Source organism: Genypterus blacodes, unplaced genomic scaffold, assembly GCF_046128005.1.
Source record: "Genypterus blacodes isolate CSIRO-AG114 ecotype Tasmania unplaced genomic scaffold, CSIRO-AGI_Gbla_v1 ptg000003l_1, whole genome shotgun sequence".
Lineage (NCBI taxonomy): Eukaryota > Metazoa > Chordata > Actinopteri > Ophidiiformes > Ophidiidae > Genypterus > Genypterus blacodes.
This window is the reverse complement of record NW_027466817.1, coordinates 5,477,058-5,499,298: the sequence shown is the minus strand read 5'-3', so window position 1 is coordinate 5,499,298 and position 22,241 is coordinate 5,477,058. Positions and strand designations below refer to the sequence as shown.

Here is a 22,241-nt window from a genome sequence, read left to right as displayed (position 1 = left end):
GTGATGTAAGCAAGTTTAGCGTCGCTTTGGGGGCGGGAATTTCCTGCGTGGATTGCGTGTGTGCTCTGCTACGTCAAGATGGCAAAGTTGGCAGGAACACTACCAGTACCGTAAAACCCAAAGTATGCAAACAAACAATTTCACTTTCATTTATATGAGCTCCGGAAACGCAGGCCACACTGACACCAGAGGTTGGTGTACTCACTGGATTGTCTGTTTAAGATTGCAGCTATGATAATATAGAAGTGTTGTGTTGCTAAAGTAGCTCGATTTCTAAGTACAAGCTAGATTTACGATCCACTGTTGTTGGATTCATTGGTAGCTTAATCACGCCACGTGTGTTGTTACGGTTGGCTGAATATCACGTAATACACCTGTTTCTTCTGCCAATACGATACCTTCTTCTCCTTATGGGTACACCAGCCTGCGCACTGTAGATGGAATCTGTGTCCTCTTCATACACTGTGAAGCACCATGAGTCTGGCTCTCCACGACCTGCTGGTCTGCTGCAGGGGGCTTGAGAATGACAAAATTACAGAAAGGAAGGTGATCAGATCTGCTCAAATCAATGGAATTTTCTACATTTGTACACCCTGCTTAGAGTTTAACTACTGAGAGTCATCTTTGCTACAGTCGAGTTGCTCCTGTGTTGATTTGGCAGTCAAATACGCAGGGAATTGCCCTGGATTCACTCCTGTATTTGTATTTTGACACTGTTGATGCTCCTGCAGAAAGAAGCAGAGCGTTTTAGACGGCTCCTCCGGACACCAGAGACTGTGCAAGAGTTGGATCGCACCTCAGGGACTAGGGCTCATAAAGGCTCTAATCAACTCACATGGGATGCTGTTTTCAGGTGATCCTAATCTGTTTATTTGTCTTTGTAAATGTGCAATAAAGTCAGTCAGTCTAATTGAGATTGTGAGCAAATTCCTTACAAAGATGCAAGGCAAGAACCTTTTGACACTTAATCAGGGAAATGAGCCATTCTATCTGTTGTAATATATGTATTTGCTGGATTTTGATTCAGTAGTTTGCCAGGGTTTTCATTCTATGTTATGTAGATAAATGTTGCTTTCTCTAGAGCTTTCAGTATATTGTCTACAAGAGGACATGCCGATAATATCAAGCCCTCGACTGTTTTGCCTTCTCCCACGTCAGGTTTCTGCAGCGTTATGTCCAGAAGGAGACAGAAAGCCTGCAGTCAAGTAAATCCCGTGTCACAGCAGCAACGCTGGCCACACGGAAGAAGAAAGTGGCGGAAATGTGCAGCTTGATCAAATACTTTATTCGGTGTGCAAACAAACGTAAGAAGACTCCCCTACCCCTTTGCAGAATCAGCTGTATGTGAATTGCACATAGCCATGTTGACATACCAGTTATAAAACAGTAATACTTTGTTTCTCTTTCTGTCTGCAGGGGGTCCTCGTCTAAAGTGTAGTGAGCTGCTCAAACACGTGCTGGATGTGCTTCAGGGTTCATACAGCTGTTCAGCCTATGGAGAAGACTATAGCAGCCTCCTTGTGAAAGACATCCTCTCTGTCCGCAAATACTGGTGTGACATCACTTCACAGCAGTGGCACGGTTAGTGGACTATTCATAACATAATATGCATGTCATAGTCAGATTCACGCAGCTATTCACCCAATCCTCTTAATTTCTCTTCTGTAGGTCTTTTGGATTTGTACTGTGATTTCTTTAGTTCTTCATCCAAGTCCATAAACCGTGTGTTGGTGAGCAGAGTCATCCGCACAGTGGTTCAGGGCTGCTGCATGCAGACTGATGGATTTCAACACACACTGTTTGGCTTCTTCTCCAAAGTCCTGCTGAATGCAAGGTGACACTCCTTTAATGTTATGCGGTAATTCTGCCCAGCATTGGTTTGGTCGTACCGTGAACATAACACCAAACTAAATTTGTATTTAAACTTTCCATTATGGTCCTGTCAGGCAAGAGAAACACCTGACTGTTTTGGAGCACCTGGTCTCAGCCCTCAACATATTTTTGAGGTCTGCCGCCATGAACTGTCGGGTGAGGGTGTGTCGACTGGGAGAGGAGCTTCTGCCTTCTATACTGTATGTCTGGGCGGAAATGAGGCCCAGTGCCACTCTCAAAGAGGAGATTGTGGAGTTCTTTCACTTGCAGCTTTGTGTCCACCATCCTAAAGGAGCCAGGACACAGGACACTGGTAGATATTGTGTATTGAGGAACATATAGAATGATGCCTGTGTTTAAAGGAATGAACTGAAGGTAAAACATGCAGCAAAGCACTTACAAAGAAGGTGTTTCCCTTTTTTTAAGGTGCTCACGCTGAAGATTGGACCAAGTGGAGAACTCTGCTGCTCAACCTGTACAACGCCTTGGTCAGTGAAATCAGCCATATAGGCAGCAGAGGGAAGTACGTCACGGGAACGCGTCACATCGCCGTCAAAGACAACCTCATCGAGCTCACAGCTGACATCTGTCACCAGGTAAAGACATTGACTTCATCAGTATCATATCAATATTTATGGAGGTAATTTCTCAGTACAGATGAGCTTGTACAAGATCTTAACAGGTTTTGTTTTCTCAATGTTCTCGCTTAGTTGTTCAGTGAGGACAGTGACACCCAGAGCTTGGAGGTGACGCAGGCCCATGTTAGAGCCACCCAGATGAGCAGTCCCACCCAGGGCTCAGCCAGCAAGAGAAGGCGCATAGAACTGGGCTGGGAGGTCCTACGAGACAATTTACAACCTGACTATAAGGACTTTGATGTCATACCATGGTAAGACATTTAATTCAACTCTCTTCATATTTCAGACAAGTTAGTAGAACTTAAGATTTCAGATTAGTGTTGAGTCATTTAAAGTATTTTGTGGTGAAGAAGAATGCAGTACGTTGTATTTTCTGGATTTGTTTCTCTCACAGTAACAATTAAGGATCGCTTTTGTTTTGTAGGCTGCAAATCACCGCTGTGCTCCTCTCTAAGTACCCATCCATGTTGCCCAGTCAGGAGCTGGTCCAGCTAGTGTCAGTGTTGTACCAGCTCCTAGCAGAGCAGCGCAAAGGAGAGAGGGGGGCGTACGTACTCCGTTGCCTAAGGGAAGTAGCCCAATGCCAGGCTCGCTACCCAGAAAAGGCCCAAGGCCATGGGACAGATTTAGAGAGGCTGTGGGGTCGCGTATGGGCGCTGGCACTTCGTGGGGTCAGCTCACCCCAATCAGAGGCCCTCAGCTTGAGCCTGCTGGCCTCTATTGTCCACGGAGGACTGATCAGTGTGGACAGAGAGTTCTGGAGGCTCTTCTCTGGATGGGCATGCAAGCCATCCCAGTGAGTCTGCACCTTTCATCTTTAAGCAACTTTATATTGTGTTTTGAGGAAGTATAACTAACTAAACTAACTATAACTATAACTAACTAACTACCTACCATAACAGCTTACACAGTTTTTCTCCATGTTTCCTTATACTCCATGTACAGGAGTGCTGCGCTCTGTCTAGCCCAGGCCCTGCTGAAGTGTCCTGTTCCTAAGATTGGAACCCTGACCTCAGGTTTGGACTATGCAGGGGTCACAGAGGGATCTAGCTCCTCAAACCCCAAGGAGGCCCTAATAGCTTGGCTGCTGATGTCTGATCAAAGTGATGAGATGGAGGATAGTTCCAGACCTCATCCCATCATTTGCAGGTAAGCACTGTGTTGATTTTCACCTGATAAGGTTGACTGCAGGTAGTTCATTAATGATAAAAACCTTTATATTAATGTGTGTTTTTCTGTTTTTGTATGCAGAGACTTTTCTTACAGTCTAATAGCAAATGTCCTTGTCTCCTTAACGCTGAAAGACACCAGAGCGGGCCTGATGTTTCTGCTGGGTACGCAAGCATTAGAGAGGTGAGGGAAAAGGATCAAGTGTCCTGATCACATGCAAGTAACACACACTTAATTCGTATTAAATTGAAATAGCTTCTCCATGCTTCATTTTTTGTCTTTCCATCATTATTTCTCGCTCCCTCACTTTCATTTAGTTTGAAATTGATTGTTTTTGGTTAGAATTAGGTCATTTTAGAGACTATGCACAGTTTAAGAGGATAGCGATGTAATTTTTTTTGAAATGTTTTTGAAAAGGGCCGCGTCTCTAGAACAAGCATCATCCCATACCAGAGATGACTTGGATGAGATCGCCAGGCTGTACTTGCAGTTCAGCTTCGATGCGCTGTCCACGGAGCTCCGGGGGAAAGACACGACAGTGAAGTCTGCATCAGCTGACAGCCAATTTGTAGCAGTCCCTGCCCTCAGAAAGAAGTCAGAGCAGTCGCTGCTTTGCGTAGCTGACAACCTGCTTAACTGCTACTCTCCTGATGTGAGTGGAAGGTGGGAAGTGTGTGTTCCTGTGTCCTGTCTGTCTGCGGAGTTGTCCCAACAGTCAAATGAGATGTGTTCTCTTCTACCCTCTGCAGTCTCAGTCGACCCCTCCAGAGTGTCTGGTGCGTTGTTTCAGCCTGCTGACTGGTGTTTTAGCAGCGTACATCTCCACTGGCTTTCTGAGTAAAGAGGACGCCTGCCACTCACAGCTCTTTGTTAAAGCCAAGGTATGCAATCAGACTCTTACTGCGATATTAAGTCACCTAGAGGGGAAAGGATTAGTTCTCCATGTATAGACCTACTGGTTCTCCTTGTGTGTTGTCAGTGTTGTGTATTGACACGTGAGAATAATATTGGAATCTGGTTCTATGTCCTGATGTGTTCTTGCTGTGTGTACCAGGCCCTGGCTCAGGACTTAAGTGAGTTTGTCTCCTATGTCAAATTAAAAATGACAGAGGATGGAACCATGACCACACTGAGGTCCGTCATGCAGCTCTGCACACTGTCGGCCAACAGAAAGACCAAGGTGAAACAGTACTGTATATGTACAATCATGCTACAGTATGAGTCACTCCAATCCGTTGAACCACATCTCCCACACTGGTCTTGTTAGAAACCAAAATGCTGTGTAGCCCCCAACTGTTTACTGTTTTAATTTCTTTCTGCAGGATAGTGTTGGTTCCATCTTTTCCAATCTGTTCATAATGATTCTCCCTGCCAGTCTTCTCACTGATCTGGCAGAGATTTGCAAACTGTTGGTAAGTGAGTCACGTTTATTGTTATACCTACCCATCCATGCAACATACAAAGGTCAATTCTCTGAATTCGATGTATTGGTCATCTCTCAGCTGAGCAGTGTATCCAGAAGGGTCAGTGCCGTGGATGAGGAGGATCACGCTGATGATGACTTGGATATGACCAGAACTCAACAAGGGGATGACATCGACCTGTTTGAAGATGACCAAGAGCCTCACAGCAGCACAGCAGCAACCCAAAGACAGAAGGGAGAGAACCCTGACGCTCCCTGTGGGCCGGGTAAGAGGGATATACCATTGAAGTGTCATCACACAGAGGAAAATTAACTTAATGTGTCATTGTTTCATGCCTGTGTCTCCTCAGGTGCCAAAAGTCTGTTAACAGAGGATCATCTGGCCCACCAGGACCTGGCACTGCTTGCTGTCTTGGAGTTCCTGTGTCAGTGTGGTTCTGTCCAGCCCGACCACGGCCTCCTTTTTAAACCACAAGAGGTGCGGCGCCGACTGCTCCTGCTGGTGGAGCAGATAGACTTCAGCAAAGCACTGGATCTCAACATGGTGGGTATCAGCTGCTGTATTGGGTTGTGATAAAAATGGCTTTAGCAGTAAATGCCATTGTATAAATCATTGCCCCTCAGTTCATGAATAATAAAGCTGTTTTGTCTTCCAGTATCTTGTATTGTTGAAGAAGCTTCCTGCCGAGGACTCCCTCTCTCCTGAAGAGTTTGATTCACTGCTTCGTCCCTTAGCGTAAATCAAACCTTCTTTCCTCCACAAATGCATTTTTTCATTTGTGACATCGCAGTTGTCACCTTGTGGTAACATACATTTCCATCTAATAATGTTTTGGTTTGTACAGTAAGATAGTGGTTAATGTGTTGCTGTGTTTACAGGGACCTGTGCTCTCAGTACCGTCAGGACCAAGAGATCTGTGCCGCTGTACTGCTGGGTTTGTTACCCTCCATCAGGAGTCTGGGAAGAACCCAGCACATGCCTGATGAACTGAGACATGTGCAGGGAACGCTGCTGAAAGTGGTATCCGGGTTTTGGTTGGTGCCATTTTACATTTGAACACTTGAATCTTCTAGCCAGTGGTTTTTAACAGAAGATGATGAATTTGGAAATGTGTTTTGTCATTATTGAATTCATTTTGAATTTCTTTTTAAAGGCATACAAACTTTGTCAGATTTTGAAATGTGTCTTTGATTCTCAATCACTCTGTTTATGTACCTTTCTTTGTTGCAGTATCCTCGGCCAGGCAGGGAAGTGTGTGCCAGCTGTGCGAGCTGCTTTAGTTCAATGTCTGGTTGCCTTGTTGGAGGTAAGTACTCGCAAAGGTTCATTTACAATGTGTGAAAGGCTTTATATATATTACAATAAAAGAATTAAAGCAGCACTATGTCATGCTGGAGTCCCCTGGTGTGTAATATTGTTAATACTATATATCCAGACAACATTTATTTTAGTTTCACCTTTGTTTTAGTCCCAAACACTCTTTTTTCTGCATTCTGTACTAATACTTAATAAAGTTCATTCCTTGATTGAATGGTGGTTGGGTGTGGGGCCAGCTTGGGCTTCATGTAGTAGTATTTGTGTTTCAATATCACTCAAATGTTTGTAGGTTGGACAGATTCCACCTATCAACTGGCCTAATAACCTTTAATAAACTACCCCCCACTTCTACTCCCATGTCAGGCCGACCCCTGTTGTAAGTGGGCAGTCTTAAGCTTGAGAGACGAGGACCTGCCTGTCTCTGTCATCCTTCCATCCCACCTCGCAGACACACACCACCAGGTCCGCATGCTTGTAGCTATGTCAGTGGAGAGGTAAGCTTCAGCCACTTGTCAATGCTAACCAAACAGACAGATGTTACAATTATTAAATCGAAATGTATCTGATCCTTGATGTTACTCTCCTGGATGTCCAGGTTGTTTCTGGAGATGGGACCAGATCATCCAGATAAGAGGAAGATGCTGCCACTTAAACACCAGCAGGAGGCTTTTGAAAATGTCTACCTGAAGGCTCAGGAGGGAATGAAGGTCCCTGTAAGATCATGCAGTGTTAGCACAAATCAGACATACTTAAATGTGTTTCCTCTCTAATTGACTATCATTATATTTCCTCAATATAAAAGTGATGAATGTGTGTGGGTGTGTGTGTTTATGTGCAGAGAAGCACCTCTCCAGAGGACAAGGAAGATGAAACCTTCAACCGCAAGGCGACTCTGTTGAAGAGTTTGTCCGTTGTGTTGTGTTGCAGCCCAGTCTGTGAAAAGCAGTCTCTGTTTGCTCTTTTCCAATCCTACAAGGAAAACGATATTGAGGAGCAGCTCATCAAAAAGGTGATGAGCTTGCAGTTTTTGCTTATGTGCGATTACCTACCAGAGCTCTGGGGTGCTGTACTTTAAATGGGGTTGAAAACATTCAGTCTATATTCTGCTGTATATACTCCAGATCATTAACCTGATAATGGAGCAAGTGTGTGTATTTGAACACTTCCCTTTGTTTCTCCACAGATGCTGTGCAGTGTATCCAGAGCTCTTGGCTACAGGAGTGTGAAACCATTTATCACTTCTCACCTGTATTACTTGGTGGCAGAGTGGCTCGGACAGAGACAGTCAGATGACCGCTACACTCTTGGATCTTTCCCCTACAGCCTCCTAAACAATGACACACTCACAGATTTCTATAAGTGAGGAGAGGAACTGGTCTTTCACATGTTATTTTACGAATACCATCATACATCTTTGAGCGTGATTTCATCCTCGTTCCCTCTGTACTCTCCTAGTTCCTCCTACCATGTGTTGATCCCGCACCTGGTCTTCCTGGACGACTTTGCGCAGGTGGAGTCTATCGGCAGACTTCTGGAGAAGGACTGGCGAGAGCTGCTGGCAGACTGCTTCCCCAAGATCATGGTCAACATCCTGCCATACTTTGCCTTGTCCGGCCAGGATGCACAGGTTGCCCAGCGGAGAGAGAAGGCCCACAAGGTGTATGACCTGCTCAAAGACGACAGTTGTCTGGGCAAACAGGTGAGGATAGCCTACACAAGCCACGATCTAAAGAGGTGCTTATATATCCAGTTTCATGCAGCTTTTGTCCTCCAATCATTTTAGAGTGTAATCAGTGTGGAAAACAGTTACCTGAAGAGGACAACAGTAGTAAATGTCCATGACTTCTCTCCTCAACATATCCATAGCGAATCGACAGCCTGACCCACAGTAACCTGGCTGACATTGTGGTGGAGCTGCTGATGACTCTATATGAAGGAGCCGGAACTGAAGGGGACAGAGGCGACCTGAAACGCTTTATAGGGTAAAGATCATTTAAACAGATATTGCTTCTACTCAAGCCAATATAGAGATACAACACACAGTATACACACCTCTTTGTAGTACATCAGATGCATCTGCAATGCTACGACAAATCAAAGCAAGACATCTGTGAATATACTGATCCAGATACATGTATATTATGTATGAAGCTCTACTCTACTCTTCTAAATGTCGAAATTTCAGTATGTCACACACACATGTATGAGGGTTTCTCTGTGATTTGTCCTTCATTTGTATTGTGATTGAGGTGAAGCTTTTGTTTGTCCAGAGTTGTATTAGTTCATTCATTCAAAAGGCATAATTGATTATCTTCTTTCTGTTTGCTATCTACCTATAGGGAACTGGACCCCGCACCAAACCCGCCTTTTTTTAGCTCCTATGTGATTAAAGCTTCTCTGGACTACCTCAGCAAGTGCCACAGTGCCAATCAAAAGCCCTTGGTAGCCATTCTGTCAAAAACCCCAGTAAGATGTTGTCTTTCTATCTTTGTCTTTCATGCTTAACACTGATCAATCAGCAGTTCCTCATTCTGGAAATAGCTTCTACTGCAATAGTCGACTTAACTCTGTCGGTGCTGTTTATGTCCTTGTCACAGTTATTGTCATTGATTTTACTGCAGATTTCCATCCAAAGGATTCTGCTGGCAGTGTGCGAAAGAGCAGCAGAGACGACCAACGGGTATGAACGTCATCGCATCCTCCTGATGTATCACCTCTTTGTCAGCCTGCTGCTCAGGGAGGTGAAGGACGGTCTGGGGGGAGCCTGGGCTTTCGTCCTGAGAGACATCATCTACACGCTCATTCATTTTATCAACAGCAGGTTGGTACACACAATCTACATGTTCACACCCAGACAGTGAATAAAGTAACACATGCTGCCCAGACACCATTTGGAAAATAAGTATTCTTTGTCTCTCGTCCACAGACCAGAGCAGTGTGATGAGGTTTCTAACCGGAGCCTCTCGCTGTGCTGTGACCTGTTGACTGCAGTGTGTCAAGCAGCCTTGCAGTTCTGCGACGATGCTCTAGACTGCCATCTACAGGTCATCATTGGAACACTCACTAGCCAGGTGACTAGCCGGCCTGCCATCTCACAGCAGGTAAGTGTCAGGTAGTCAGGTTCTGAGTTTGCCACTAGTGTTGATTAAACCTGCATTTTATGGATTGTGGGGAACTTCTTCTCTTTCTCCTTTGCATCTGGGGTCTCCAGGTGCTCAGTCTGTTGAGGTTTCTAGTGATAGAGAACAAGCAGAAGCTGAAAGACTCAATCTGCAAGCTGGAACCATTTCCTGACCGCCCTGAATTCAGAGAGCTGAGATCCGTGCAGAACACACTCAAATACAACACCGGGACTTTTACACTGCGACAGGTAATGTCAACACACTCAAACCCATACACAAGACTTGCACTCACTTGCCCACACACACACACACACACACACACACACACACACACACACACACACCTTCATGTAAGAACTAAAATGTGCACAAGTGTATGTGTGTGTGTACATCACTGCCTCTCTCCCATGTTCCCGTTCTACAGGAGATAGTCCATTTTCTATCTGTGACATCCTGTGACTCCTTACCTCTGACCAGACTGGAGGGGCTGAAGGAGCTGACCAGACAGCTGCATGACAACAAAGGACAGATCAGAGAGCTGCTGAAAGAGTGCCATGGTATAATGCGCAATGTACTATAATGGGTATCACTTTTGGAAGTTATGATGTAACCGTATTTATTAAAAGACTTTAATCTGATTTCACAGCACATAAGGTTTCCTTTTTGAAACTTATTCTCTAAAATAGTTGCTCTACAGGAGCTTGAATGTGTGCTGAGCTTCTTCTCACTGCGCTTCTGTCTGTCTTTGTTGCAGCTGACCCCACCCACAGTGTGCTGGTGAAGCTGGTTCTCAGCCTGCTGCAGCTATGTAAGATGGCAGCCAACCACCCTGGAGGAGCAGAAATTCTTGGTAAAATTCCAAGAGCTTTGCACAATGTGTTGGCCAATACCAAAAGAACACATTTGAAAGAATTAAGTGTTTGCAACAAAAAGATATGTGGTCTAGTTCTCTAGCGAGTTGGAGTTCTCTAAAAACTTTGCAACATGAATGGAAATCTAATCTCTGTAAGCTGGTTCTCCATCTAGATTCTATTTTTCATTTCTTTTCATAATAACACTCCTGCATTATGATCTTAAGAGTGATAAAAGCTGTGTGTTTTCCTCCAGAGGCAGCAGGGAGCTGTCTGGGTGAACTGGGCCCTGTAGATTTCTCAACCATCGCCCTGCTCCATGGCAGAGACCTCCTCTACGAGAAGGCTGCGACTCTCTTCACCTCCATCGAGTCACAGTGTCTTTACATCGTCCTCAACTGCATGGACAATTCACTCACTCAATGTCGGTACGATGAATCCTAATAATCAATAGTAGTGACAAGGTTCTGTGTGCATTTGTCTCCAGAGGTTTGCAGATTAAGGCGCTGGAGCTCAAAAACGTAGTGATAGGTGAACTTGTCATATTTGTGGTGTTGCTTTTGCAGAATTGAGGTGAGGCAAGCAGCAGCTCAGTGTGTAAAGAGCATCCTCGCCACTCAGTCTGGAATCGACTTCTGGGAGCAGCACAAGGAGAATCAAGACCCCATGCTGGCCTATCTCAACCCCTTCAGAACGGCTAAGAAGAAGGTAGGTCAAGGATGTGTTTGACTCACAGTCAGACGAAAAACCTCATGAGATCTGAATTCATATGTGTGCATATTCATCTTTTGTCTCTATTTAGGTGCCTGTTGTGAGGGCTCAGGAGAGCTCAGAGGCCAGGGAGAAGCTGGAGAGCCAGGACTTTTGGATTCCCAAAACAGGCGGACACAAGGCCTGGCTGAAGGCCCTGTGCACCGCCCTGCTGGACAGTGGAGGGACGAGGAGTGAGGCTCTGTTGCTGTCACGACCTCTGTGTCTGGTAGGCACCAAGATGTCACCTCACCTTATCCTGCTTTCTGTACCTGCTTATTTCATTCACTCACACTTATTTATTCTGTCCTCATGTTTCCAAGAGGTTTTACTCTGCCTGACTTCCTGTTTCTACTCCAGGTGAGTGCAGACTCGTGTCAGAGATTTCTGCCCCTCATCATCCACTCCATTTTGCTGGAGGACTCAGACGACTCTTGGAGGGAGCTTCTCTCTTCACACATCCAGGACTTCTTCACATTTTGCTCCAGAAGTGCTCAGTCCTCCAGCCGCTCTGCCACACCACTCGACGTTTACTCCGGTAAACTCTAGATAGGACATTTTTTAACAGATTTATTATCCTCTTTACATGTTTGCTCTCCTCCCTTTCATTGGGGCATGGGGCACATCCCTAATATAAACTCGTTTTAAATGTATGTTAAAAGCTGTCATTAATACACAGAGAATAAAAATGTATTTTAATTTTTTTTATCCCCACAACATATTCATGTTCTAGTCATAATCCAAGTCAGATCCATTGAATTATCAAAGCAATGTAGATTATTTTCATGCCAATACTTTTGAATTGTGCCTTTTGATTCCTAAGTTCATTATTTAATCATTTTGATTTGGACATAAAGCGCTCATTACAATCAGAAGTCTGTTGTTGGCTGCGCTTTGTGATTAGCTCCCATTATTCTTTACAGAGTCTGACTCTGCCAACCAGGGCTTGTTCGACAAGGCCTCCCTGCGCACCATGCTGGCAGTGATTGACTACCTAAGACACCAACAGAGACCACTGCAGGCTAACAGGTTTGTAATGTCGTCTTGCTTCATACTTTATTACACAAAACTGTATTTTTTAAACATTTAGTTTTAGATGAACTGCAGGAAATATTTATAACGTATGTCTCTCTGTCTGTTTCTGTGTGACAGCAACATTTGTGGTACTGTGTGTCACTCGAACTTCTGGCTGGACCTGAATTACCTAGAGGTGGCAAAGGCCGCTCAGTCTTGCTCAGCTCACTTCACTGCTCTGCTCTACTCTGAGATCTATGTAGATAAGATCAAAGCCAACACGGAGGAAAGTCGCAGGTATGCAAAGGTTAACTCAGTTTGTTCCAAACTTTTTCTGCAGGGCCCCCCTTTTGTAGATAAAATTATCTTCGCTCCAGTGCTAACACTCAACCATCACAAGAGGCCTCATTAAGTTGAACTCTGGTTGTATGTTCGAAGAGAATACATGATTTTTATTGATCCGTTTCTCTGTCTGTTCTGCAGAGCCAAGGGCCGAGTGTCTCGCAAGATCAATTTTGAAGAGAACAGCCAGAACTTCACCCTCACCATCTCCAGCCTGATTGAAAAGAGTGTGGAGGACACCGGCATCAGCTTGCAGGTCAATATTTAGTGTTTACGTATAAGTATGTTTCTCCATATGCCCGTAGTTATATATAATTCATATAATAAGGTGGTGTAGATGATTTCCCTTTTACCTTTGAACTTGCGTTGCCAGAGCTGGGAAATCTACTGATATTCATTATCTTTAGTCTTTCAATCACTGTGAGATTGGGAGATTTCAATCTTAACTAAAGGAATATTACAGAGCAATTACTCAGGTTCCCCCTTAAATGATCAATGAAATATTTGAGATTGCATCTAAAATGAATGCCTTTATTACCTATGATCCCCAAAAATGTCAGAAAATATTTGTAAAATATACGATCCAGTGTAACTTCTATAAAACTTGTTTACGTGTTCAGGAGCTGCTGATTGAGGTGTATCGCAGCATTGGAGAGCCCGATAGTCTGTATGGCTGTGGAGGTGAGACGATGACCAGTCCACTGACCAGGTAATCAATAGTATCAGACCAGTAACTGCTATCTACGTTACATTGACACCACCACATACAAGTTCAGATTTTTGTGCTCACCTGTTGTACAGATATTAGATATGTATAAGGAAGTATACATACAAGTATACACACATTTCACACATGCATGAATTGTTTTTATGCAAGTCCTTACTTTGGTTTGTCAAATGAATTCATAGGATTCGAACTTACGAACATGAAGCCATGTGGGGGAAGGCTCTGACCTCATACGACCTTCACTCTACCCTGCCTGAAGTTACACGTCAAGTGGGCATTGTGGAGGTAAGGCAGTGAAACCGGCACGGGGTTATATTTTGTACATTATATTAGCACACAGCAGTCAGTAATGGTGATACAGGTGCACTAATAAATGTGATGGAATACCTATAAGTTCCCATCATCTCTGTAAACAAGATACTGGAAAAGTGCTCAAATTAAAGTCTCAGGAATCCGCTTCACCTCCAGAAAATGTCAGATTCAAGAGAGAAAAATGTAAGCGTGTGTAATGTTCCAGTTATCCTTCTGTGTGTCGGCCCACAGGGTTTGCAAAACTTTGGTCTGAGTAGCATCCTCACCACCTACATGAGAGGTCTGGAGAGTGCGGGTGTGGAGTGGGGTGCCGAGCTGAGAGAGCTCCGCTTTCAGGCTGCCTGGAGGAATACGCAGTGGGACTGTGACCTGCTGGAGAGGTGACGAGGCGTAATCAAACCATAGTGATAACTCATGAATATGTGTTACTGAAAAACCTTTACTCCTAACATCTTGTGTTGATTTGTGTTTTTCTTCAAATTTATTTTGCTCAAGCAGGAGTGAGAACTCTAGACTTGGCTACCATGAATCAGTGTTTTGTGCTCTGCAAGCCTTGAGGGACAATGAATTCTACATATTTGATGAAACGTTGAGGCAGGCCAGGTACAGCAGCTCTTCTTGACATGCAGTACAAATCATTTGCTTCATAAAACAAATGCAGTTTGTTGGAATCGAGGGCTTGCGTGTGTTTCCCTAGGGGTGCAGAGGTGGAGGAGCTATGCAGAGGCAGTCTAGAGGCTGTGTCATCGCTCTACCCAGCCCTGAGGAACCTGCAGATCATCAGAGAACTGGAGAGGGTGAAGCAGCTTTTCTCCAGGTGGTAATGTCAATCGAACATACTCATCACAGAGCAGAGGATGCTATAGTCCAGTTCAATGAGCAACATCAGTCCTAACACATGTACATTTCTCACCCTACCTGTCAGACCTTTCCTAGACGCAACTCTTGCAGAGGTGTGCCGACAGTGGCAGCAGCATTCCCAGCTCTTAGCCGACAGTGACTTTGCTTTGGTGGAGCCCATCCTTGCTGTGCGCTCCGTGGTCCAGAATACCCTGATATCCAGCTCTAAAGACCCAGACAGGACAAGTTACCTCAGCTCTGTGCTCACGGACCACCTCATGGAGCTCTGCCGGCTGGCTCGCAAAGCTGGGAACACACAGGTAAGAATCTGCATGTGTGTGTGGTCAGATTTCAGCTGAATGTAATCATAAACAAACTTTGACTTTGGCCACTTTGTGTCCAGCTGGCAGAGCGGGCCGTGTTCCAGATGAAGCAGCACGGTGGCGGAGGTGCGCAGACATCATCCACCGTGTCGTCATGGCAGCTGGAGGAGGCACAGGTGTTTTGGGCCAAGGGAGAGCAAGGTCTGGCCCTGGGCCTGCTGAGACAGATGATACACAAGCTAGAAGAGCAGGTCAGACACATGAACACACAAATCTGTACACCACCTGGGCTCTGTGCTTTAGCAACACTGGCTGCTTCTTCAGCTACCAGCACTGGACTGATTGTTACTCTTTCCTTTCTCAACTCCTCTTCCACTAATCACCCCAGGGTAGGATCAGTAAACACGCAAATTTGATTTAATGAAGTAACCCTTTTTCTTAAAACATATACAGTATATCTCACTTTCTATTTATTTTACTTAGGGTTGTACATTAAGTGACCTATTGCTGCTAGGCTGTTCCACAATGGCATTTTAGATGTGAGGAATTTCTCTAATTTTCTCATTTATTTGTGGACTTAACAGTTTGTATCTACATGTTTATGAGCATTAATGCTTTTGCATCTCTTCTCACAACTCATTTGTATGAATGGCGAAGACCATCATGATGCCCACCCGGGTTCATCGGATCAGTGGCAAAACTCAAAATTCAAAATGTGTTGTTACTTCCTTTAACTTTGTTTTGTTTTCGTCTGTGTTGGCAAGGTGGACTTCAATCCTTCCCTCGCCCCCGTCTATACTGAGGGCCTCAGGCTGTGTGGTAGCTGGCTGGCTGAAACTTGCCTGGAAAGCCCCAGAGTTATCCTGGAGAAATACCTGGAAAGGGTGAGAACCTCCTGAAATCAAGCCAGACCCAGACTTGCATTAAGCTCAGTCCTGGAATATAACTTAGTGGATACATGCATCTCCATTGAACATTTCTTTTGACTTAGACTGGGCTGAATTCCTCTTCCCAGTGTTTTTGTAATGACAGAATCTGCCTCAGGTTTCTGCCTCTGTACCTCGAGCTGTATACTGATAATGTCACACCAGTCTCCGTGCCAGATCTGGTCTTAAAAAGTTTCATATGTCAGACAATGGAACTAATTATTTAGGTTATCACCCAATGTTCTGGCACCTGCACTCACATGTGACTGCAAAACAGGAACTACACATACACACACACACACACACAAGCACACAAGCACACACACACACACACACACACACACACACACACACACACACGCACACACACACACACACACACACACACACACACACATGCACGCACACACACCCCAAAACATACATTAAGAATTTATTTATACCCAGATAAATTAGCACTTGGCCCAAGAACATAAATATTCAACCTGTGCAATTTTATAGTTTGTCCTTGGACTACTGCAAATCAATGTGGACTAAAATCAGTTATTTATGTGTGTATATGTTTGTGTGTGTGTGTGTCTTCACATAACCACCCAGGTGCCTTGATGAGGTCACTCTTTTGTAAATACTGTTAACTGTGTGTTTATTTAACCTGGTATGTGTGTATAAATCGATAATTTCCAGTCATTATGTCAGAAGGCTGCTGTGTATTTTTATATTTTTCATGGAATGATACAGTCTTCTGTTGTCGTCCCAGGCAGTGGAAGTGATTGAAGGTGAATCAGTAGTGCAGGACGCCAGGCTGCAGAGTCGGCGGACCGAGGCCTTCCTGTCTCTGGCCCGTTTCTCTGATGCCCAGTACCAGAGCATCGACAAATACATGAAGTCGTCAGAGTTTGAGAACAAGCAGGCCCTGCTGGAGAAGGCCAAAGAAGAAATGGGCTTAATTAAGGAACGTCAAGTGACCGCCAATAGGTGAGCACGGATTTAGTCTGCTAATGATCTTATGATTTTACAGAACACTTTCAGGAGGATCTTGTGCCTGTAAATGTCTCTCTCGCAGGTATACACTAAAGGTGAAGAAAGAGCTGGAGATGGATGAGCAAGCCCTCTCCAACCTGCAGAAAGACAGGCTGCGCTTCCTGTGTAAGGCTGTGGAGAATTACATTCAGTGTCTGGAGGAGGGAGAAGAGCACGACACGTGGGTGTTCCGCCTAGCGTCACTTTGGCTGAAGAATGCTGATGTTAAGGATGTAAATGATATTATGAAGGTTAGTAGGACACAATTTTGTCTTCATTTGCGTTTAGCGGTTACAAGCATTCATAATATAACTTATAATTTCTTTGAGTTTGAGATGAAAACTGCTTGATAATGTGTTAATGTCTTTCAGAAAGGGGTGAAGCGGATCCCTTCCTACAAGTTCCTCCCTCTCATGTACCAGCTCGCTGCTCGCATGGGAAACAAGATGGCATCAAGCATTTCTGAAGACGCAGGTTTCCATGACGTCCTCAACGATGTAATGCAGCACCGTTTATACACCTTTACAGCAGCAGCTAATACAGAATATTCTTCTTGCATGTACAAAAACCGAAAGTACGCCAAGGTTCCTTTCCTTGAAAGGTTGATGGATTACAAAGCTGCAGTGCAGTGGTAAAGTCTTCTTTTCTGCATCTTTTTTTTCCACTGTCTTCACAGGTGATCCTCCGATCGTGCCTTGAGCACCCCCACCACACCCTCTTCATCATCTTTGCCCTGGTGAATGCAAACAAAGATGAGGATTTTTGCAAGACCCAACTGTCTAAGGGCGCCCAGCAGCAGACATCACAGGTAGACCAGGTGAGATTGACTTTAAATAATGTTTTAAACTATTAAGATCAAGCACTTGATTTATCAAAGTTCCCTATCTATTTGTTTTATCATGATCTAATTGTAGTAACATCCAAACCAGTTTCTCCAGTCCTTCAGTTAATTTTTGCATGTGTAATTGTCTTGTTGCAGGAGCGTTCAGAAGTGGCCCAGAAGATCATTAACGTGATCAGACAGAAGAGATGTGAGATGATCCATGGGATCGAGCGTCTGTGTGACGCCTACATCACTCTGGCTTACATGGACGCCAGCAGGCACAAGACTGAGAAGAGTAAGAAGTCACAGCACTAAATATGCCACTGTACATGTAAATAGCTTGAATAGCTTGAATCTTCAATTGGACATTGCTTGTTTTTCAGTGAACTAAATATTATAAGTTACTACGATATTTAGAGTAATTTATCTTTGATTCCCTTATTGTAGGTGGATCTTTGTCCTTTCTAAATCTCAAACACTCCGCTGATAATTTACTAAGAATTTGTTACTTTCCATTACAGGGGCTCTTCCCATTCCTGCCGATCAGCCCATTATGCAAATCAAAAACCTCGATGAAGTCGTCATTCCCACAATGGAGATCAAGGTAAAGAATATTGGAAATGTGTTTGTAACTCTTGAAATTGTTGAGAAAACATGTCGTTTAAATGTGTTATCAGGTGGATCCATCTGGTCGCTATGACAACCTGGTGACTGTCAGGTCCTTCGTGCCCCAGTATCGCCTGGTCGGAGGAGTCAACCTGCCAAAGATCATCGATTGTGTCGGCTCGGATGGCCAGAGCAGGAGACAGCTGGTCAAGGTGTGTGTGTGTGTGTGTGTGTGTGTGTGTGTGTGTGTGTGTGTGTGTGTGTGTGTGTGTGTGTGTGTGTGTGTGTGTGTGTGTGTGTGTGTGTGTGTGTGTGTGTGTGTGTGTGTGTGTGTGTGTGTGTGTGTGTGTGTGTGTGTGTGTGTGTGTGTATCTTGTGCTTGCATGTGTTACACCCCCTAAAGTATGCCTTTGATGCTCCAGGTAAGAGTGTTTGAGTGTGCGTTACAATCCGTAAAGGTATTTTTTTCTTTGTGTGTGTGTTGACGGTCTAAACACTCAAGCTCAGTTTGAAGTGAACGCTGCTCTCATGTGACCTCGGCTCTTTCTGCGTGGCGGCTTGGCTGTCGGTAATAAGTAATCCTGTGTTTTTGTACTCGGACAAATACAAAGTTTGCTTTAATCTTTGCAAATGAGATTGTTATTCAGAGGACAGAGGACAGTGGGCGTGTGCGTGTTTGTGTGTGTGCACATGTGTGTTTGCGGGAATGCTTACTGCCACTCAAAAGCTAATAATTGACCGTTAGACTATTGAGAGAGTCATAGTGAAATAGCACTTTTTCTGACCTTTAATTATAATCCACTCAACCTACCTGGTCTTTTTTGGTCTCCTTGCTATTGTTATGATAAATGCTCACAGAACTCACAACTACCCAGGTATAAATGCTCATTGTCCAGCTCGCCGACATTAATAACGTTATTTTGATTCAGGAGTTGTGACTCTGTGAATACCTCAACAAACAAAGCAAGAAAAGTGTCTGTTACTTTTAAAAATGAATGAATCTTATTCATGTATCAAAGATGCGCTTACTGAGATCAGATCACAATCTAAACAGAAAAGAGCTGACAAAAATGTTTTTAATGTAAAGATGTAAATGAATCTCCTGACATTAGATGGTATTAGATGCTTCATCCATGTGTCTGGATGCACAGGCGACATTGTAATGCTCTTTCAAAGTGGGCAGTCACGGGTCTTTGGGGTGCTACATGTTGTCATAGTTACCTTCTAGTGACCTGTCCCCCTTTACTGTTCACAGGGTCAGGATGACCTGCGGCAGGATACGGTGATGCAGCAGGTCTTCAGCATGTGCTCCATGCTGCTGCAGCGCAACACCGACACCCGCAAGAGGAAACTCAACATCAGACGATATAAGGTTTCTCACGTTTACATGAGAAGTCAATCGCAGCTGTGTTGTTTTGTTAGGACGTTATTATAAGAAGCTTCAAACAGGACTTACCCTATTTGTCTCGCACTCTGTCTCATGTCCCCCTGCTGTCTGTCAGGTGGTGCCTTTCTCCCAGCGCAGCGGTGTGTTGGAGTGGTGCTCCGGCACGGTGCCCATCGGGGAGTTTCTGGCAGAGGGCAACAAAGGAGCCCACAAACGCTTCCGACCCCAAGATTGGACCAGCCTAGCCTGTCGCAAGAAGATGATGGTCAGTGTTACCTACTGCCTCGTCAGGTTTACCGCACTTCAGGACAGAGCGATTACAGCACATCGCTTTGTCATTTGCAGGAGGCGCAGAAGCTCGGTTTCGACGGGAAGCTGCAGGCCTACAGTGTGGTCTGCAAGAACTTCCAACCCGTCTTCAGGTATTTCTGCATGGAGCGATTCCTGGACCCGGCGGTGTGGATGGAGAAGCGGCTGGCTTACACTCACAGCGTAGCCACCTCATCTATAGGTACACACGTATTACAATGTGGAAAAATCATCTCACCAGGTGTTGCACATGCAAACGGTACAGGTATGCTTTGATACCTGTGGGTCGAAACAAACATTGCACATTTCCCTCTCCTTCCTGCTCCCTTCTTCCTGCTCCCCTGTTGAGACAAAGAAGTGTTCACTTGATAAAGACTCTTGATTCGCTAAACACAGCTGACTCAGGACCACCAGGGTTGAGAACAACTGATCTACACAAAAAAATGGTGAAGTGAAGGAAGGGAAGGAGAGGAAGAACATTTTGTGATGTGTCTAGTATGAGACATAAAAGACAATAATATATTTAATATATACATGTTTTGCTGTGTATTTCATCTGTTCTGTATATATGCAGATATTTCCTCTCAAGTTTCTGCTTTGTTCCCCCCACAGTTGGCTATATCGTGGGTCTGGGCGACAGGCACATCCAGAACATTCTGATCGATGAGCAGACGGCTGAACTGGTGCACATCGATTTAGGTAAACGCCTTTGTGTTTTCTGTAAAAATAGAAAACCAAATAGTCTTCATTGAATCAAAGGTGAGGCCGTGTAAACAGTGACTGAAGAAGGTGAGCAGGCTTAATAATCAACACGGATACTACTCTGGTAACTTTCCAAAGGACCCCAGATTGAATCCAAAAAGAAGTGATCACAATGCATTTGTTCTTTAGGTGTGGCCTTTGAGCAGGGGAAGGTCCTCCCCACCCCAGAGACCGTCCCCTTCAGACTGTCCAGAGACATAGTGGACGGGATGGGAATCACCGGGGTGGAGGGGGTGTTCAGGAGGTGAGGAGGAGATCACACACTCACACTGCTCATAATAACCCTAAAACTATCCTTTTATTTTTATATTTGAGTTGTATAAAATGTGTAAATGAGCTGAGCTGGAATTGTTTTCATTGCTCAGATGCTGTGAAAAGACCATGGAGGTGATGAGAAGCTCTCAGGAAGCTCTGCTCACTATTGTGGAGGTACGGAGTGTACAGAGAACCTTTCTGTCCTCCTGTCATAGCTCTCTCCTCACCTTTAAGCACGACGCCATCGTCCTGCGTTTGTGTCATGAGCCGTTTTGTGTGTTTTGTAGGTTCTGCTGTATGATCCTTTGTTTGACTGGACCATGAACCCTCTGAAGGCCTTCTACCTACAGCGTGATGAGCAGCAGGAGCTAAACGCAACCATCTCCTCCACCCTGGGAGGAGTCGAAATAGATAACCATCGTAAATTTAGGTGCGACAGAGGAGTGTGTGTGTGTGTGTGTGTGTGTGTGTGTGTGTGTGTCCGTTTTTTAAAGTGTTAAACAATCTGGAAAAACAATGGAGGACTTATTCATGCTTAAAATCAAATTATTATCACAGAAGTCCAAAAAGAAACTGGGTTTAAAAGTCAAAACCACTTAAAATAGAGGATTAAAGACATGACATCTCAGGTTTGAGGTTACTGTGGAAACCCAGGAGTAGTCGGATAACGTCACTCTGTGTTGTAAAAAAGGTAAAACACTGAACCACTGCCTTCTACATGATCTCTTCCCTTTTAAAGCTTGTTTTCCTTTTCTCATCTTCCTCCCGCAGTGACAGTCAGAGCTTCAACAAAGTGGCAGAGCGCGTGCTGCTGCGGCTGCAGGAGAAGCTGAAGGGGGTGGAGGAGGGCACGGTGCTCAATGTGGGGGGGCAGGTTAATCTCCTCATCCAGCAGGCCATGGACCCCAACAACCTGAGCAGACTCTTCCATGGCTGGCAGGCGTGGGTGTAGAAACTGCAGGAAGATGGTTCATGTCAAAAAAGTAGAAGAATTGGTGCAGAATTGATCATTATCCTAGCTTTGACCAGTGTCGATACCTTTAACATCCTAAAAGTTCCAATTCTAAGATGATCAAGGAATCACCTCCTGCACTGATTAGCGTGCTATCCACTTTTTGACACAATGATTTCTTTCCACTATTTCACTTTAAATTCACAAATTTCTTTTTTAACATTCTTAAAACTGTGACATCAACCAAAACCTGCAGTAATCTGCAAATTGCAATCAATGTTCCATTTCATCTGCACATAAACTTCCGTTTGTGTGGAGGATTCCTTTTCCCCCTCATGTGAATGTTCTGATCACCACAGCCCTGTTGTGTGTGAGCTGATCAGTTATTGTCGATGGAAAGCTTCCTGCCATGGATATGCCTTATGAATGTACAATGCTTATTAGCATTTAATGTTTTTTACTCTTAATTTTCTGACTGTAAAATATGTTTTTCTATACG

The 22,241-nt window shown here is 44.5% G+C and overlaps 1 protein-coding gene across 3 annotated transcripts; it reads left to right on the top strand.

Moving 5' to 3' along the window:
• Positions 1-63: 63 nt before the first annotated feature.
• Positions 64-22,227, top strand: atm (ATM serine/threonine kinase). Of its 3 annotated transcripts, none has more exons than XM_076145299.1 (63): positions 64-191; positions 424-546; positions 732-853; positions 1,159-1,304; positions 1,417-1,581; positions 1,669-1,834; positions 1,947-2,185; positions 2,299-2,468; positions 2,583-2,761; positions 2,935-3,306; positions 3,456-3,659; positions 3,762-3,863; positions 4,098-4,332; positions 4,430-4,561; positions 4,735-4,860; positions 5,003-5,088; positions 5,188-5,369; positions 5,454-5,647; positions 5,760-5,839; positions 5,983-6,138; positions 6,335-6,410; positions 6,785-6,915; positions 7,017-7,134; positions 7,260-7,430; positions 7,605-7,780; positions 7,877-8,120; positions 8,288-8,403; positions 8,761-8,887; positions 9,043-9,242; positions 9,348-9,522; positions 9,633-9,791; positions 9,968-10,100; positions 10,298-10,393; positions 10,651-10,822; positions 10,961-11,102; positions 11,197-11,373; positions 11,505-11,682; positions 12,068-12,173; positions 12,297-12,455; positions 12,642-12,756; positions 13,121-13,209; positions 13,410-13,512; positions 13,771-13,919; positions 14,038-14,142; positions 14,237-14,356; positions 14,465-14,699; positions 14,783-14,953; positions 15,467-15,586; positions 16,386-16,603; positions 16,692-16,899; positions 17,020-17,145; positions 17,325-17,465; positions 17,628-17,766; positions 17,993-18,075; positions 18,149-18,289; positions 19,333-19,449; positions 19,580-19,729; positions 19,810-19,975; positions 20,386-20,472; positions 20,665-20,779; positions 20,901-20,964; positions 21,078-21,220; positions 21,562-22,227. In XM_076145299.1, exons 2-63 carry the CDS (start codon positions 475-477, stop codon positions 21,740-21,742), a joined length of 9,270 nt encoding a protein of 3,089 aa, XP_076001414.1. In that variant the 5' UTR covers positions 64-191; positions 424-474; the 3' UTR covers positions 21,743-22,227. The 3 variants fall into 3 exon arrangements, with proteins under 3 accessions (XP_076001414.1, XP_076001407.1, XP_076001422.1); XM_076145292.1 differs by having other exon boundaries at positions 5,003-5,092; positions 5,183-5,369; XM_076145307.1 differs by having other exon boundaries at positions 5,003-5,100; positions 5,200-5,369.
• The last annotated feature ends 14 nt before the right edge of the window (positions 22,228-22,241 follow it).